General features: G+C 38.8%; 1 protein-coding gene and 1 pseudogene across 1 annotated transcript; both read left to right on the forward strand.

Moving 5' to 3' along the window:
* The first annotated feature begins 522 nt into the window (after positions 1-522).
* f7 (coagulation factor VII) lies at positions 523-7367 on the forward strand. The gene is made up of 8 exons (XM_019365366.2): positions 523-679; positions 1087-1250; positions 2261-2285; positions 2552-2665; positions 3251-3397; positions 5781-5887; positions 6110-6230; positions 6487-7367. Exons 1-8 carry the CDS (start codon positions 607-609, stop codon positions 7077-7079), a joined length of 1344 nt encoding a protein of 447 aa, XP_019220911.1. The 5' UTR covers positions 523-606; the 3' UTR covers positions 7080-7367.
* A 1121-nt stretch (positions 7368-8488) lies between these two features.
* On the forward strand, positions 8489-14813 carry LOC109204440 (coagulation factor VII-like; annotated as a pseudogene).
* The last annotated feature ends 1459 nt before the right edge of the window (positions 14814-16272 follow it).

Below are 16272 nucleotides of genomic sequence, written 5' to 3' on the forward strand. Positions count from 1 at the left end.
ACTGTAATTTGTTTTGTCGTATTTATCTAATTCTAAGCCCTGCAAAGGTCTACTTTTCACTACGTTCTGATAAATAAAATCTTAGAACTGAAACAGTGTGTACTTTCTGTTTACCATGGCTGTGGAATATGGGCTGCAAATATCTGTTTATTGTTGAGGGTTTTTTTTTTTTTTAACAAATTAAGCCAAGTCAGTCAAATCCTTCTTTTGACTGAATGATTTTAGTCTAATAACCTTCTAAACACAAGACAAAACAATGTATAAATGTAATACATACATACACAGCCTCACGTTATAATAAATAGAATAATATTGAACTCAGGTAGGCATGTTTAAAGACAGCAGGACCTTTCTGGTTGTTTCAGCTTTGACTGCTTGGTGTTTGAAATCTACGTCTATATCAGAAATACACAAAAGAAACTCTGCGTTTGCGTAATTTCTCCAATTCATCAATGAAACAGTGAAAATCAGGAATCTGGAGGCAGAGACTTTCAGTGATTTTGGGTCAGAGTTTCATCATTCGGGTTTCTCCACTGATCACGTGACCACCAACAGGACGGACTTTGGACCCGAAGCCCCACAAAGACACAGCACAGCAACTTTCTGATGAAATCAACTATGTGGCTGAAAGTCTTCATCATCTTCGTCTTCAGCTTTCACAGCTGCCAGCTGGCTTCAGGTGAGCTAACACGTTTACACGTATCGATCACTGATTGATTGATTAGTTAGCTCAGGGATTAAGCAGTGACATGGAGGTGAAACCACTTCATTATATTTCTGTTTTTGTCGTTAGAGGGATGAGAATGACCATCATTTTGAGTTAATATTAACATGTTAACAGTGACATTTGATGCATAGTGGAGTATGAAACAGCAGAGTCAAATAAAAACATTGATTGTAAGGTGGAGCTTCTAAGGCAGTGTAAGGTGGATTGTATATGCTTAAAAACAAGTGTGTTAAGAAACACAAGGTTTTTCTTGTTGTGATTTGGCGCTATATGAATAAAACTGAATTGAATTGGATGACCAACTCTGATTGAGACAGAACTATTCTGATGAACTCTCCCCTTCTTCAAATGTTGGGCAGTCTTTCTGGATAAAGATCGAGCCAATGGCGTTCTGGTTCGGACTCGGAGGTACAACTCAGGCTGGTTTGAGGAGCTGCAGATGGGAGACCTGAAGAGGGAGTGTATAGAGGAGAAGTGCACGTACGAGGAGGCCAGGGAGGTGTTTGAGCACACCGAGCTCACGGTACAATCAAATTAAATTTTCACTTCACTGAACATGTTTTCTATAAAGTTTTACATGACAGGAGAAAACAGCAGATGGAAAAAAAACTGGACTGGGATTTGACATGTGTGAACTAAGAATAGATTTAAATTATTGACACTTAAATTAAATACTGTTAAATACTGAAGCCATGTTATTCCAGTAAATTACTGACTAGTTTTAAGACATTTAATTCATGTAAACATGCAAATTGATGGCAATTCATAATTAGCAACACAAACAGAGGCAAATACTTGGCCACATGAACACATGAGGATGCTCTTGGGATGCTTCCAATGCTTAGACATTGAGGACAAGCTTGTCGTAGTCATTTGTAGGAATAGAGAGGGTATTATTCAATTTCTCACTTACATAAACAAAACTTAATGTTGTTACTAATGTTGGCTTTCCGTTATAACTTGAGGGAAGAAGCCATCCCACTGGCTGTTAGGGGGCAGTGATTTATAGTTTGTGAAATGTTCCAGAAATACTTAAGAAACTATGTTCATGTCAAAGCTTTGCAGTTTATCTGAACCTATTTTTTGAATAAAATCCCAGTTTAGTTTTTAGTGAATAGCTGTAGGCCTAAATCAATCAGATAACCAAGAACATTTTAAGTTAGTGGCCAAAGGAATCTTATAAAACACTACATAATCACAAACTGGCTAAAAGACATTCATAACAACCACACAGACACTCAGGCTTACCACAAACAAAGAGAAGCTGTCCAAGAAGAGCCAAACATAACACAGAGACTAAAGCACTACACAAAGATGAAACACAGATGCAAGCAGATGCAGATCAAATCTAAGCAAATGACACACAACAAAGCTATAGAGAAGTTAATGTGAAGCTAAACATCTGCAGGATTCACAGCTGAAGTGTTTTTCTTGTGGATTTGTTGCATTTTCCATATCTTTGTTGGAGACCCGATGTTTCTGTCTGATAACTGGTTTATTTTTTTCACATTGCTGTAATTGTTGTCTCCTCAGAATGAGTTCTGGAAAACGTACAATGGTAAGCAATCTCCCATGTTAAAAGTAGCTGGAATAAAATGTTTTTTTAGCGCAGCACCTCATACATCTTGGAGACCAATTTTATGTCCCACCTTCAGAAACTCCAGCAAGTCAACTTGTGAATTGTCTTTAGATTTAATACATTTAACGTAAAATATAAATTATAATGTAGATTTTAAGAGGAGCTTTCCCATATAGAGATCATCAATAACACCATGTAATGTGATACAGTCATATCAAATCATTGTGTTCTGTGTTGTCTTATAGTACCAAACCCCTGTATCTCCAATCCCTGTCAGAATGGAGGCAGTTGCTCCACTCATGCTTCATCCTACATCTGCTTTTGTCTGCCAGAGTTCCATGGAGTCAACTGTGAGCTTGGTGAGTAAAAACTATTAACTTTTCAAGCTATTTTTCACATCACTTGGCTGCTGTAATGTGAAGTATTTTCTATTTAAATTAGCTTAGCTATGTTATATCTTAGCTTATGTTTTCAGAAGGAAATTTCATTTTGTTAGACAGAAAAAGAAACACTTATGTATAAAGGCACAAAATCTCATAATATCAGCAAACTAAAATTACATTCACAATTCATGATGGTGAAAAACTGTGAATTATTTAAGTGATATTTAAAAATAAAATTTGTGTAATATTATTTATAATTATAATTATACATAATAATTATAATTTGTAATATTTTACTTAATCGTATGCTGAATAAAATTAAAGTATATGACTTACAAAATTGTTATCAAACAATAGTCAAAGTTTTTGGCTTATTTTTAAGCTATATGTAATTTTTAACACGTACTTTATCAAAATTAATTATTCCTCCCGCCAGTTTATGAAAAACTACTTGTAGTAATTGAAATAATCATTATTTGCTTTTTATATCATTTAGTTTCTTTTTACTTTTTTGTGATTAAATGAACAAATTACATAATTTAATTATGAACATTTCTTTAGAGGTGAAAGCTGAGATCGATACCTGCTGGGTGGAGAACGGAGAATGTGAGCACTTCTGTGAAGAAGACGAGTTCCAAAAAAAACGGAACTGCTCGTGTGCAGACGGCTACTTTCTCCATGTTGATGGACGGAGTTGCATCGCAAAAGGTTGGACAATGATTTGTAAAAAACAAAATGTGAAAAATGTTTTGTATGTTCTCAGCACAATTGTTTTCATATTTGCGATAACAAAGTTTATGTAAGTTTTCTTTAGAAACCCATATTTGCTGTGAAAGACAAAAACATAGGTTAGAATATGTAAAAATATTTAGATGTTGGTAATTATTCTGTCTTAGTTTATCCATCATACCAATATTTTACATAACTGTGTGTGTATATGATTCTTTAAATGTTAATTTTTTTTAATTAAGGAAAATAATCATTTGATTCTAGTAAACAATCAGATGATTGAAGAATTAAAGAATTTCTATCACTTTTTCCCTACTTTTTAACATTTTTCCAGTGCTGCAGAAAATGTGTGTGTGTGTGTGTGTGTGTGTGTGTGTGAAAATATTTGTTCAGGTATTTCAGTTTGACGAACATCATTGCGTTGAAGTTTATATATTTACAGGAAAATCCTGTCCGTTCACACAGGCCCCACTAATCAACCTTTGGACTCCCTGCTGCAGTAAACAGTTAGGAAATTCCTGTTTGACTTTAAACCAGCCCTCTATACCCCCAACATCCCCACCACTACGTGTGTGTGTCATCAGTGTATAAACAATTGCTTAGAACACTTACAGTGGCTTGCAAAAGTATTCGGCCCCCTTGAACTTTTCCACATTTTGTCACATTACAGCCACAAACATGAATCAATTTTATTGGAATTCCACGTGAAAGACCAATACAAAGTGGTGTACACGTGAGAAGTGGAACGAAAATCATACATGATTCCAAACATTTTTTACAAATAAATAACTGAAAAGTGGGGTGTGCGTAATTATTCAGCCCCCTGAGTCAATACTTTGTAGAAACACCTTTTGCTGCAATTCCAGCTGCCAGTCTTTTAGGGTATGTCTCTACCAGCTTTGCACATCTACAGACTGAAATCCTTGCCCATTCTTCTTTGCAAAACAGCTCCAGCTCAATCAGATTAGATGGACGGCGTTTATGAACAGCAGTTTTCAGATCTTGCCACAGATTCTCGATTGGATTTAGATCTGGACTTTGACTGGGCCATTCTAACACATGGATATGTTTTGTTTTAAACCATTCCATTGTTGCCCTGGCTTTATGTTTAGGGTCGTTGTCCTGCTGGAAGGTGAACCTCCGCCCCAGTCTCAAGTCTTTTGCAGACTCCAAGAGGTTTTCTTCCAAGATTGCCCTGTATTTGGCTCCATCCATCTTCCCATCAACTCTGACCAGCTTCCCTGTCCCTGCTGAAGAGAAGCACCCCCAGAGCATGATGCTGCCACCACCATATTTGACAGTGGGGATGGTGTGTTCAGAGTGATGTGCAGTGTTAGTTTTCTGCCACACATAGCGTTTTGCATTTTGGCCAAAAAGTTCCATTTTGGTCTCATCTGACCAGAGCACCTTCTTCCACATGTTTGCTGTGTCCCCCACATGGCTTGTGGCAAACTGCAAACGGGACTTCTTATGGTTTTCTGTTAACAATGGCTTTCTTCTTGCCACTCTTCCATAAAGGCCAACTTTGTGCAGTGCACGACTAATAGTTGTCCTATGGACAGATTCCCCCACCTGAGCTGTAGATCTCTGCAGCTCGTCCAGAGTCACCATGGGCCTCTTGGCTGCATTTCTGATCAGCGCTCTCCTTGTTCGGCCTGTGAGTTTAGGTGGACGGCCTTGTCTTGGTAGGTTTACAGTTGTGCCATACTCCTTCCATTTCTGAATGATCGCTTATACAGTGCTCCGTGGGATGTTCAAGGCTTGGGAAATCTTTTTGTAGCCTAAGCCTGCTTTAAATTTCTCAATAACTTTATCCCTGACCTGTCTGGTGTGTTCTTTGGACTTCATGGTGTTGTTGCTCCCAACATTCTCTTAGACAACCTCTGAGGCCATCACAGGGCAGTTGTGGAGCTGTTTTGCAAAGAAGAATGGGCAAGGATTTCAGTCTCTAGATGTGCAAAGCTGGTAGAGACATACCCTAAAAGACTGGCAGCTGGAATTGCAGCAAAAGGTGTTTCTACAAAGTATTGACTCAGGGGGCTGAATAATTACGCACGCCCCACTTTGCAGTTATTTATTTGTAAAAATTGTTTGGAATCATGTATGATTTTTGTTCCACTTCTCACGTGTACACCACTTTGTATTGGTCTTTCACGTGGAATTCCAATAAAATTGATTCATGTTTGTAGCTGTAATGTGACAAAATGTGGAAAAGTTCAAGGGGGCCAAATACTTTTGCAAGCCACTGTAAGTAGTTCTAGTGTACCAGCAAAACCTTTAACTAGTAGAAGTTAAACTGGAGCTGCAGTTTCATATTATTTGTAAAATGAAATCAATAATGAATAATTTGTTATTGTTTCAGAGCCGATAACATGTGGCATGGTCCCCATACTGCAGGGTGAAAAAAAGGAGGAGCATCTCAGAATCGTTGGAGGAACTGTATGTCCTAAAGGTGAATGCCCCTGGCAGGTAGGCCCAAGATAAAGGAAGAGTTCATCGGTTTAAATATGTCTGATTTATTATTAACTAAGCGTCCAGGGTAGCAGAGAGTCTCCTAACATAAAAGGGTATCAAATCTCTTAGATTCTATTGAAACCAGATTTTGGTTCTGAACAACAAATATTAATTTAGTTTTGTGTGTTTTATCCTTTTTGAAGGCTCAGACAAAATGTGCTCTTGTGTTGTGTGAAGGTATTGCTGATGTATAAAGGAAAAGGTTTCTGTGGAGGAGTGATTTATAAACCTACATGGATCATCACAGCTTCTCATTGCATGGAAGACATCGAGGTCCAGTTCCTGAAAGTCATTGCAGGTATGAATCTCACAGTTAAATATGCCGTCTGTTCAAGCAAGCATGACTTATGGAGAACAGGAGACTGTGACAGGTGTCTAAACCTCTTAAAATGATGACAACCCTAAAAAAATAGGAGGCTACCTGTCTATAAATCTTTTCATTATACAATGAAAATACACAAGCATACTTCAAATCACTGTTAATTAATCTCAATTTAACTTTGAATTGTGCTCAAAGGATTAAATCTGAGCCGCCTTGTATTTCTTTCTGTCAGGTGAGCATGACATTACGGTAAATGAAGGCACTGAGCAGCTCATCCAGGTGGCTGAGATTATCATGCATGAAAACTACGTATCAAGCACTGCCGACAATGATATCGCTCTCCTCCGCCTGGCATCTCCCATCATCTATACCCAGTATGCTGTCCCAGTCTGCCTACCCACATGGAATCTATCCACCCGTGTGCTCTGGATGATCCGGCTGCACACGGTGAGTGGCTGGGGGAGGCGGAGCGAAAATGGGCCTACTGCACAGATCCTTCGACGCCTGAAGGTGCCGCGAATCCGCACGCAGGACTGTGTCGATGAGAGTGGCGTAGTGCTCACTCAGAACATGTTCTGCGCCGGATATATTGAAGGTCGTCAGGACTCGTGTAAAGGTGACAGCGGTGGACCCCTGGTGACCCAGTATAAGACGACAACTTTCCTGCTGGGGATCGTCAGCTGGGGGAAGGGCTGCGCCCGACCGGGGAACTATGGCATCTACACCCGAGTGTCCAACTACCTTGAGTGGATCCACAACCGGACGGCAACACCAGATCAACCGAGGAACAGCAGCAAGACTTTGATGCACAACCTTACCACCTGAAAGACCCGATTAGCTTAGCTTAGCATAGCTCATATAACCAAATACTGTGTTTTCACTTTTCTGATTGACTGCTAAGGTTCTCATTAAAGACTTTGCAGAAAGCCTTTCACTTACAAATTTTGGTGGTTTGATTTCAATTGATCAGTTCTACATATTTAAGAAAATTCATCAAATCGTTAAAAACACAAAACATTCTTTTACAAATGTGATGTTTTACTGCTTTTCTCTGAACAGATGATAAAACAATGTATTGGATTTGTTTTAATTAAAATGAGCCTTGTGAATGCATTTTTCATTGCATTTTGTAGACAGAATGACAATTAACACTTAGAATTGCCATGTTGAGCTATTCACGATTTTAACCCTCCCCTTTCCCATCCTGCAGACACCTGCTAAGGCAGTGGTTCCCAAACTTTTTTTTGCTAGGTCCCCCTTTGTTTTTCAAGAAAAAATGTTTGCGCCTCCCCCCTTCTCGCGCGTGCACGGCGCACGCACACGCACAAACACATCCTCCAACCACACACACCCATATTTTGCTCCATTGCGGTTTCTTTCATACCTCAAACATTTAGTAAACAATTAAGCAAATACAAGTAATCTGCAATAAATTACAGGTAGTAATAAAATAAACTACTAACTCTTTTAGGCTACGTCCGCACCTACATGGGTATTTTTGAAAACGCAGCTGTTTTGTTAAAAGGTGTTTCCTATCACCGAAAACGGAGATTTTTTAAAACTCTTTTTTTTCCGTTTACAGAGGAATACAGAGTTTGTCACGCAACGTCAAAGGTATGTGCCTTTTTTCACGTCACGCTGTGCGCCACGTTATTGTTTACATGAGATGAATTGCAGAATGGGAGATAGAGACAAAATACTGTTAATCTGTCTATTTTGAGGTTTTACACGCTTACATATACACACGCAATTACTGTCCCTCCATTTAGTTGTTGTTTTTTCATGTGTAATAATATTCAACATCGCTATCAATACATTTTTCAAAAAATGCCTCTCTGTGCAAAATGGGTTTACAAACATAAACAACTGTGGGATACTGTTTGTCCGTGATTTGAAGAGCCCAGCGCGTGTTCCTGACACAGGGAAAACCAATTCTGCAGGGGAGACCTACCTTGACACTTGTGCAGGTGAAACCAAAGGGAAGATATGCTTCACCATATTTTCTAGACTTTGGCTTAGAATGAAGTTGGTTTGGAAACATTCAGCTATGCTTCATCTCCTGCTTTGCGTTTCTGTAGGCGCCCCGTGCTAGCAGTGTCCAAGCGTTTTGTCCCCCCCCGCTTTCATACCGTGTGTGAGATTCATGAACGTAGCCTTAATATGAATGACTTTAAAGAGGGAATGAGATATCCTCCTAGGTTTTATTTACCGACCATTAAAGCAAAGCACATGATCAGTGGGCGTGGACTATATAAATATTCCCTGACCCCTCATCTTGAAAACCCCCTGTTTTCTGGCAAACACTCTGAATCTGGTCAACATGCTGCTGAAGGGCTGCTGCATCATCTGGACTCTGCTGTGGGGCATCGCTGCTGCTGCAGGTTGGTGACTTTAGCGAAAATAACAATAAAAATAACCTCTATTAGGAGCAGTTTTACACATCTTCTAATTCCATCGAGACACCTGAAATGAAAAGCTTGACTTATGATAAAATCTGAACTGTGTGGGTGGTTGAAGAAATGTCACAGTCTGGCCTGTAATATCTTTTTATGTGTATTTTTTTGTGTTTTTAGAAAAATGCAAAGCAGATGTGTTTAATGTTTGTTTAACTGATTGACACAACACAACTGTTTTGCTGGTTTAGTTATTTTCATTTGAGGTTAAGCTTTTTCAATATTTACTGGTTCAATGATCCCTGTTGGCTCATTATTATTTCTTTCAAAAATGGAATACTTTATTATTAATTCTTACATATCGTGCTATAAAACTTATATTCTCACATATGCAAGTATGTAATTGTTCCTACATGACACTCCACTTTTTGTAAATGATTTTATTGAAAAAACCTTCAATCTTTGCAACCCGCCCTTCTCTGGGTTTTTGGGGCCCAGGTCTCCTCCATGTCTACGTCAAGTCCTGGGGGCGGAGCTTTGTCTCCCAACACCCACTATTAGACACGTACATGGAGAAACCTCATGAACACAAGCACGCTCACACACATGTGTAGATGCAAGTACCCACAGACACATTATCTTAGGTTGTTGCTGCCTCTAAAGATATCTTGTACTATTAGTACTGTGTGCTGTTTAGTAACATTGTCACTGTTATTTATGCATATGTTGGCTGCTGCTGTGGTTTCTCAGCCGTCTTTTATTTTTAGTGTTGAATCAGATTCTCAGGGTTCTTTCTGTCTCTATCCATCTTCTTCTCTTCTAGTTTTTTTTCCGTCTTCTTCTGTTAACTTTCTCCTCAGCTTTTTTCTTTTTTTCCCCTTTTCTATCCCCCAGTCCTGTCCCTTGTGGTTGTATTAACCCAAAATAAATTCTAATAAGATATGACTATCAAGTGGACCATTATCCCATAATGTTAATCAGCATGTCATTTTCTGGCCTTCTGCTAGAAGGATACAGGCTAAAATAATTTTGAATTTATAAAACATAAAAATTTAGAAACTAAATTATTCAGCCTCAGTGGACGCAGTGCAGCGAGTTTTTCTTTCCACCAAAGTAAATCAAATTTTCTTGCTTTCATTTAATCACTTTCATAAATCTGACATTATCATTCTAACTCTTCTGTAAGGTCGTGACCCCTGCCTAATCAACCCATGTCATAATAATGGGACATGCATTAATCTGGGAAATAGCCAAAAATGTCAGTGTCTCGATGGGTTTGAAGGACGATACTGTCAGACAGGTAAGAAATTATTTGGTTAAAATTAATTTTATATGAAGATTTACAGAAAATTGCTGAATTTAAACACATATACTTTTATTTCCCTGGTATTTATCCCTAAATAAAAGAAAGTTTAAAGCTTTAAACAAATGATTTTCTTTTCTCAGTCTTTGAAGATACCCTGAATTGCCTTTACCTAAATGGGCACTGTGAGCAGTTCTGTGATGGTTCAGGATCTAGACGTCGATGTTACTGTGCTGATGGATACGTGCTGGGAGACGATGGACGACAGTGTGTCCCCAACGGTAGAAATGTTGCAGGAATACCTCCATTAAGAGCTTTAACTTCATTATTTTTACCCTGATCACGATGTGAAATCCTTTATTGAGCAGCCATCAAATCCTTTTATAATAGATACATTTGACTGATATGATCAAAACTATTCGACCCCAAACTTAACGACTGTCAATTTAATCGTCTCATTTAAAGGTAGTCACATGATGTCTCATTACAGGAATGACTGATTGATTGCTTGAGTTTTGTAAACTTCTGAATTTCTTGGGGAAGACGTTAAGTTGATTATCAGTTACTTTACATCTCGGAGGATTAAGTAGTTGTGCGGTTGCATTTGTGGTACAGTGGAGTATCCATGTGGTCGGGTGGCACAAATGGGACAAAACCAGACTGCAGTGATTACTCCAAGGATGGTGGGGACTTACCACTGTCCCAAAGGACATTGTCCGTGGCAGGTAAGTCTTTAAAAAGAGCCCCATCTCCAGTGAAATGCACTAAGATACACAATGTTCCACTAGAATACATAAAGAGACACATACAGTATTGTGCAAAAGTTTTGTAGAAACAACACTGTCATAAAAGTGGTCACAAAATAACACAGTTTGATTGGCATGAAATAGTATTTCTCCACTAGCAAAGACCTATTAGCCAAATGATTTGACATACTTCAGCATGCTGTGCAGCGCATCAAACAATTTTGAGGAAAATTGCCAAATAATGGCCAAAAGGGGAAGTGTATTAAATCCAGTTCTTTGTATTCTTGAACGGCCAAGAAAGACTCAAGGCTCAAAGTGGTCTTTATTTAAAAAATGATCTTTAATTTTACATATTCCAGAATATGAAGACCAAGCACAGAGATGGCATCAGCTAGAGTCTCAAGCAGAAACAGGAAGCCAGGTTATTTATGTACTTCAAGACGTCACACCCACTTTAAGTTTCGATCAAACACTCTGCTTAGTTTCACTTTCTGTGTCTGATTTATTAATATGCCTGTGCACTAAAACTTCCTGTGCAGCTTGCAATAACTTACCCTTTCTGAGGTCTGTTGCCAGGGCAACCTGTCTGAACTTAGTTTCACTCTGTATTCTGCAAAAAGTTTCCTGTCAGCCTGCGACCTAGTTTTACACTGAAGTCTGGGCCTCTCATAAACAATCTAATTAGCACACATTATATATTTAAATCCCAACAGACCCCCTTTTCGTCTTTTTTAAAAGACGACATAAACCCTAATTTATCCCATTAAGTTTTACTTTCATGCGAGAATAATAGCTAGCATATAACAAAAGAAATCATTCCTAAAAATAAAATAAAACCTTTCCATTGCCCAAGCATTTAGGTCATCCGTCCCCTCAACAGGCTGCATGTTTTCAATGTTCCCTTATTATTTTGCATAATTACTTCTGTCCACAACAAATAAATCAAACCCATACATCCAGCTCTTAGGCTACAGCCACACGTTCCCGGCTATGTTTGAAAACGCAGATTTTTCTATGTGTTTGCACCTTTCGTCCACACGTAAATGGCGTTTTCGGTCACTGAAAACTGATATTTGTAAAAACGCCTGCCAGGGTGGATATTTTCGAAAATTCCGTTTTTGCATTTACGTGTGGACGAGGAAAACAGAGAAAACGCAACGTCAAAGGTGTGCGCCTTTTTTGACGTCACACTGTGCGCCACGTTATTGTTTCGGTGAAATGAATTTCTACAATACTGTTACTGTTAATTGTACTTTCTGCAGTGTTTAAATGCTCACATATACACACACAGTTACTGTCCCTCCACACATACGACTCGGTTCTGCTTCTAGGCCCCATCTTTGTTTACTATTTCCCGCCGAGGCTTCTAGACTTCTGATTGGCCAACATTTCTACACGGTTAGGAATATATCGCCACCTGTTGCTTTGGCATGTTCCTAGCAGCGTTTCCCTTCACTTCTGCGTTTACGTGTGGACGGGATTATTTTTTCAAATCAAAATTTATTTATATAGCACATATTAAAACAACAGTGTTGACCATAGTGCTTCACAGTCAGTAAAAGCATGAGACAATTAAAACAAACAATAAAAGAGGACAACAAACAATAGGTAACAACACAGCAAGCTAGACCAGCCAACTAGTCAGAATCAAAAGCCAAAGTAAAAAGATAAGTTTTAAGACGTGATTTAAAAGACTGGATAGACTCGGCAGTACGAATATGAACAGGGAGGTTATTATTAGTCTTGGTGCCACGGATGCAAAGGCCCGGTCACCTCTCGACTTCATTCGAAACCTAGGTTGTGCTAGGAGTCTGTGATTGGACGATCTAAGTGCTCTGTTGGGATTGTATAAGTGGAGTAGTTCAGAAAGATAGCTGGGCGCTAAATTATTCAGAATTTTAAAAGTGAACAAAAGATTTTTTTAAACGAAAACCTCAGTTTTCAAAAATACCCGTGTACGTGTGGACGTAGCCTTAGACAGCACCTCACGTTTGCGCTGGGCTGTGAACTGTGCTCCCTTAAGTATTACCCCCTTTTTTACCCAGAATCCCAATTTAAGCCCACTTCTAACTTCCCTCAGTGCTCACTGTAAACTCCAAACAGATACAATTAGCTTTTTCTGGTAAAAGGTCCTAGATTATTTTGTCAATCTTTGGAAACATCCTCTATAGAGTTAACCCCTTTCCTTTTTAACCTCAGAGGGAGTGTTCGCCCAGGGCGCCAAACAAGCTAGGACCGCTACTGCCTGTGGTCGCTGTGGTCCTGAAATCTCCTGTAAAGGAAACAAAACACCTTTCCCTGCTACGCCTCCATAACCTATTATGTTCATCAATTGTTCTCTTAATTCTTCAAAACTTGGTTCAACCTATCATGTTCGGGACTCTCTCATCAAAAGGATTAACCTAATTATGTGTATAAGCGTGTTAACATTTATCCATCGGCACTCAAGGTCATCCCTACAATATATCAGTTCAGTCAGTCACGCTGAACGACGTTTTTGACCTTCACTTGACAAAAAACTAAACCTCATCAAAAAAAAATCTACAGCTGATGAAGGGTATCATATCCCCAAAACTTAAGAAATAGGAAAATTTAAAAAAAAAAAAGAGCTGACACAGGAGATGATGACTGAAGCTTCATCAGAAATGGTCTCAGTGGAAGGGTGCCTGTCAGAGGTATATGGCAAATTACACAAGAACTGGACTGAAAAACAGGGAGATTTGTATGTTTTTTATCTCTTTATTCAGGCTCTTCTGACTGAAAATCACATGTTCTCCTGCGGTGCCATCATCTTGTCAGATCGATGGATTTTAACTGCAGCTCACTGTGTTTATCAAAAACCTAGCACCATGCTCCACATCACTGTTGGTAAGACAATTAGAAAAATGCTAAATTCAAATTCTGGCTTCTAGTCTGGCCTCTCTTACTTCCTTCAGTCACAAAACATTCACCAGGTCATTGTTGAATCATTTTAGGGTTACAGATAGCATTTTATTTAATGTCCATACCGCTTTATAGGCTTTTTTTTTTTTTTACCTGTTTGAAGCATTATATGCAATGTAAAATATTTGATTTACTTTGAAAGGTGTCATTTTCTAGTTTCTGAAAATATATCTAACAGTATATGGGTTTTGCTAACATAGTGGATATTGTGAGTCAACTGTATGTCATGTATGTTAGGTCAACTTAATTGTTGTTCAAGTTTGAAGTTTAATTTAAAAGTAATGTCGCTTTCAAGGTGAGCATGACATAAGGGAAGATGAAAAAACAGAACAGCGGCGGCGGGTGCTCAAAGTTGTGTGCCATGAAGACTACAACGTGACTAGCTCTGACAGCGACCTGGCTTTGTTGAAGCTTCACCGCCCAGTAAAACTGGGCCGCCATGTTGTGCCCATCTGCCTTCCTGCCCGCAACAGCACCTTCACCCAGACACTGGAAACCGTCCGCAACTCAACTGTGTCTGGTTGGGGTCGTCTGGCACAGTTTGGCTCCACCTCAAGATACCTGCAGCGTCTGCAGCTGCCGAGGGTCCCGGTGCAGGAGTGCCGCCTCCACTCCGGGCTCAACATCACCAAGAACATGATTTGTGCTGGCTTCAAGCGTGGTGGCCCAGATGCTTGCGGGGTAACGGCGGGGGCCCACTGGTGACACAATACAAGAAAACCTGGTTCCTTACAGGTGTGGTGAGCTGGGGGAAAGGGTGTGGCCAAGAAAACATGTACGGCGTCTACACGAAGGTCACCAACTTCCTGGACTGGATTGAGAATGTCATGGCAACTGGCTGAAATGTGTTTTAGTCACTGTGTCAAAGCAGTTCAAGAGTTAAACAGAGTAAGAATCCAGTATTAGAAACATTAGTTCAGTAATTATTGTCAAGGAGACACAAATGTATAAAAATAATATTCATTTTCTGATGCTGTGCTCAAATAGCTTTAACTTCCACACCTTCATGTGCCTAAAAAAATGCCAGAGATTTAGTTTCAGAAGCTTTGTGAACAAAAAAAGAATTTTTGACTGTCAGCTGGAGGAACTTCATCACAATAAAGTTGGTCCTGAACAAAATCCAAAGTTTTGCAAAAGTCAGCAAATTAAAAAATTATTTGTTTTTCAAGTAAATTAATGTATTTATAGATATAAATTAATCTGCTAGAAACTTTGAAGTTTTCTATAGTGATGGTAAATGTAAACCAACAATCAGTTTAATCTAAAAGATGCAAAGACATCAGTTTACTCTGCATGTTGAAATATTGTTTTTGACAATAAAGATGAAGTTCAGTGTTTTTCTTTTCTTTTCATCCCCCTCACTCACTTTTTTTTCCAGCCATTTTGTTGTAGACGTGCTTCTGTTCTTAGGAGCAGTGGGCCTCATTTAGTAGCAGTGGGTCCTTCATACACACAAATCAGTGAATTATCAATATTTTTGTGACTGAATTTGTTCGTTCTTTATTAACAAATTTGAAATTGCCTCAGACTGTGTGTAGAAACAAATCAACCACTGTTCCAGATGTGTTGTAGTATGTTCAGGTGAAACTTTGTGAATCCAGACATGTGCTGCCATGTGAGGCTTACTCCTGGCAGCCCTACCAAACAAACCATACTTGTTAAGTCTTTTGATAACTGTACTCTCATGAACAGTTATCAAAAGATAACTGTTCATGACCAACACTTTATCACCAGTGTTGGTCAAGTTACTTGAAAAAAGTAATCAGTAACTAATTACTGATTACTTCCCCCCAAAGTAATCCCATTACTTTACTGATTACTTATTTTCAAAAGTAATTAATTACTTAGTTAGTTTTTATAAACATGATTTACAACCTGAATAGGTAATAAAGCGATAGATCATTCAGCCCAATTCTACTTTTTCTGCATAATCCATCATACAAAATGTAATCAAATGGAAAAGTCTCTTTTTAAAACTTGTTTTATTAGTTTTAATATTTTAACTTTATGCATCAAGCAAAAATTTAATTATATGCAACATTTTCTGACTGGAAGAAATTTGTTTAACATTTAAACCTATTTTCTGCACATTCCAGCACATAAAATAAAATATGTTTTTGTGTTTACACTCACTCTTTCAAATAGATGCAAGTAAAACACAGCAGAAAATAAATAAAGTCAAAGGCTGGTTGCTCTATTTTCACCTGTAAAGCAGGACTGGGGTAGGCGGAGGTTTGCCCTGGTGCAGGTGTGCTGCAGCGGTCAGTTGAAGACTCCGCAAGTTTCTCTGTGAATTTCCCATTACAGTCGTAGTACACTCGGTGCTTGCTTGGAAGTTTAGGGGTTTTTTTCACTGTAAAAAGAAGTTTTCTTCCCACGCACAACGGACGCTAATGTTTTTGTCACTTTTTATGGAATCAAACTCAAAGTAAGGTCAGTACTTCCACGCTTTAAACGCTGCATGCTCATACTCTCTCCCGCACTCGATATATTATCCATTGTTGATCTGCACACAGCTGTGGCCACGAACGTCGCACTCGCTTACGTCACTGTCATGAGACATTCCCGCAAAAAAATCACGGTTTTAGTAACGCAGTAACACAGCGTGCTTACGGGATAGTAACAGTAATCTA

Source organism: Oreochromis niloticus, linkage group LG23 (assembly GCF_001858045.2).
Source record: "Oreochromis niloticus isolate F11D_XX linkage group LG23, O_niloticus_UMD_NMBU, whole genome shotgun sequence".
Classification (NCBI taxonomy): Eukaryota; Metazoa; Chordata; class Actinopteri; order Cichliformes; family Cichlidae; genus Oreochromis; species Oreochromis niloticus.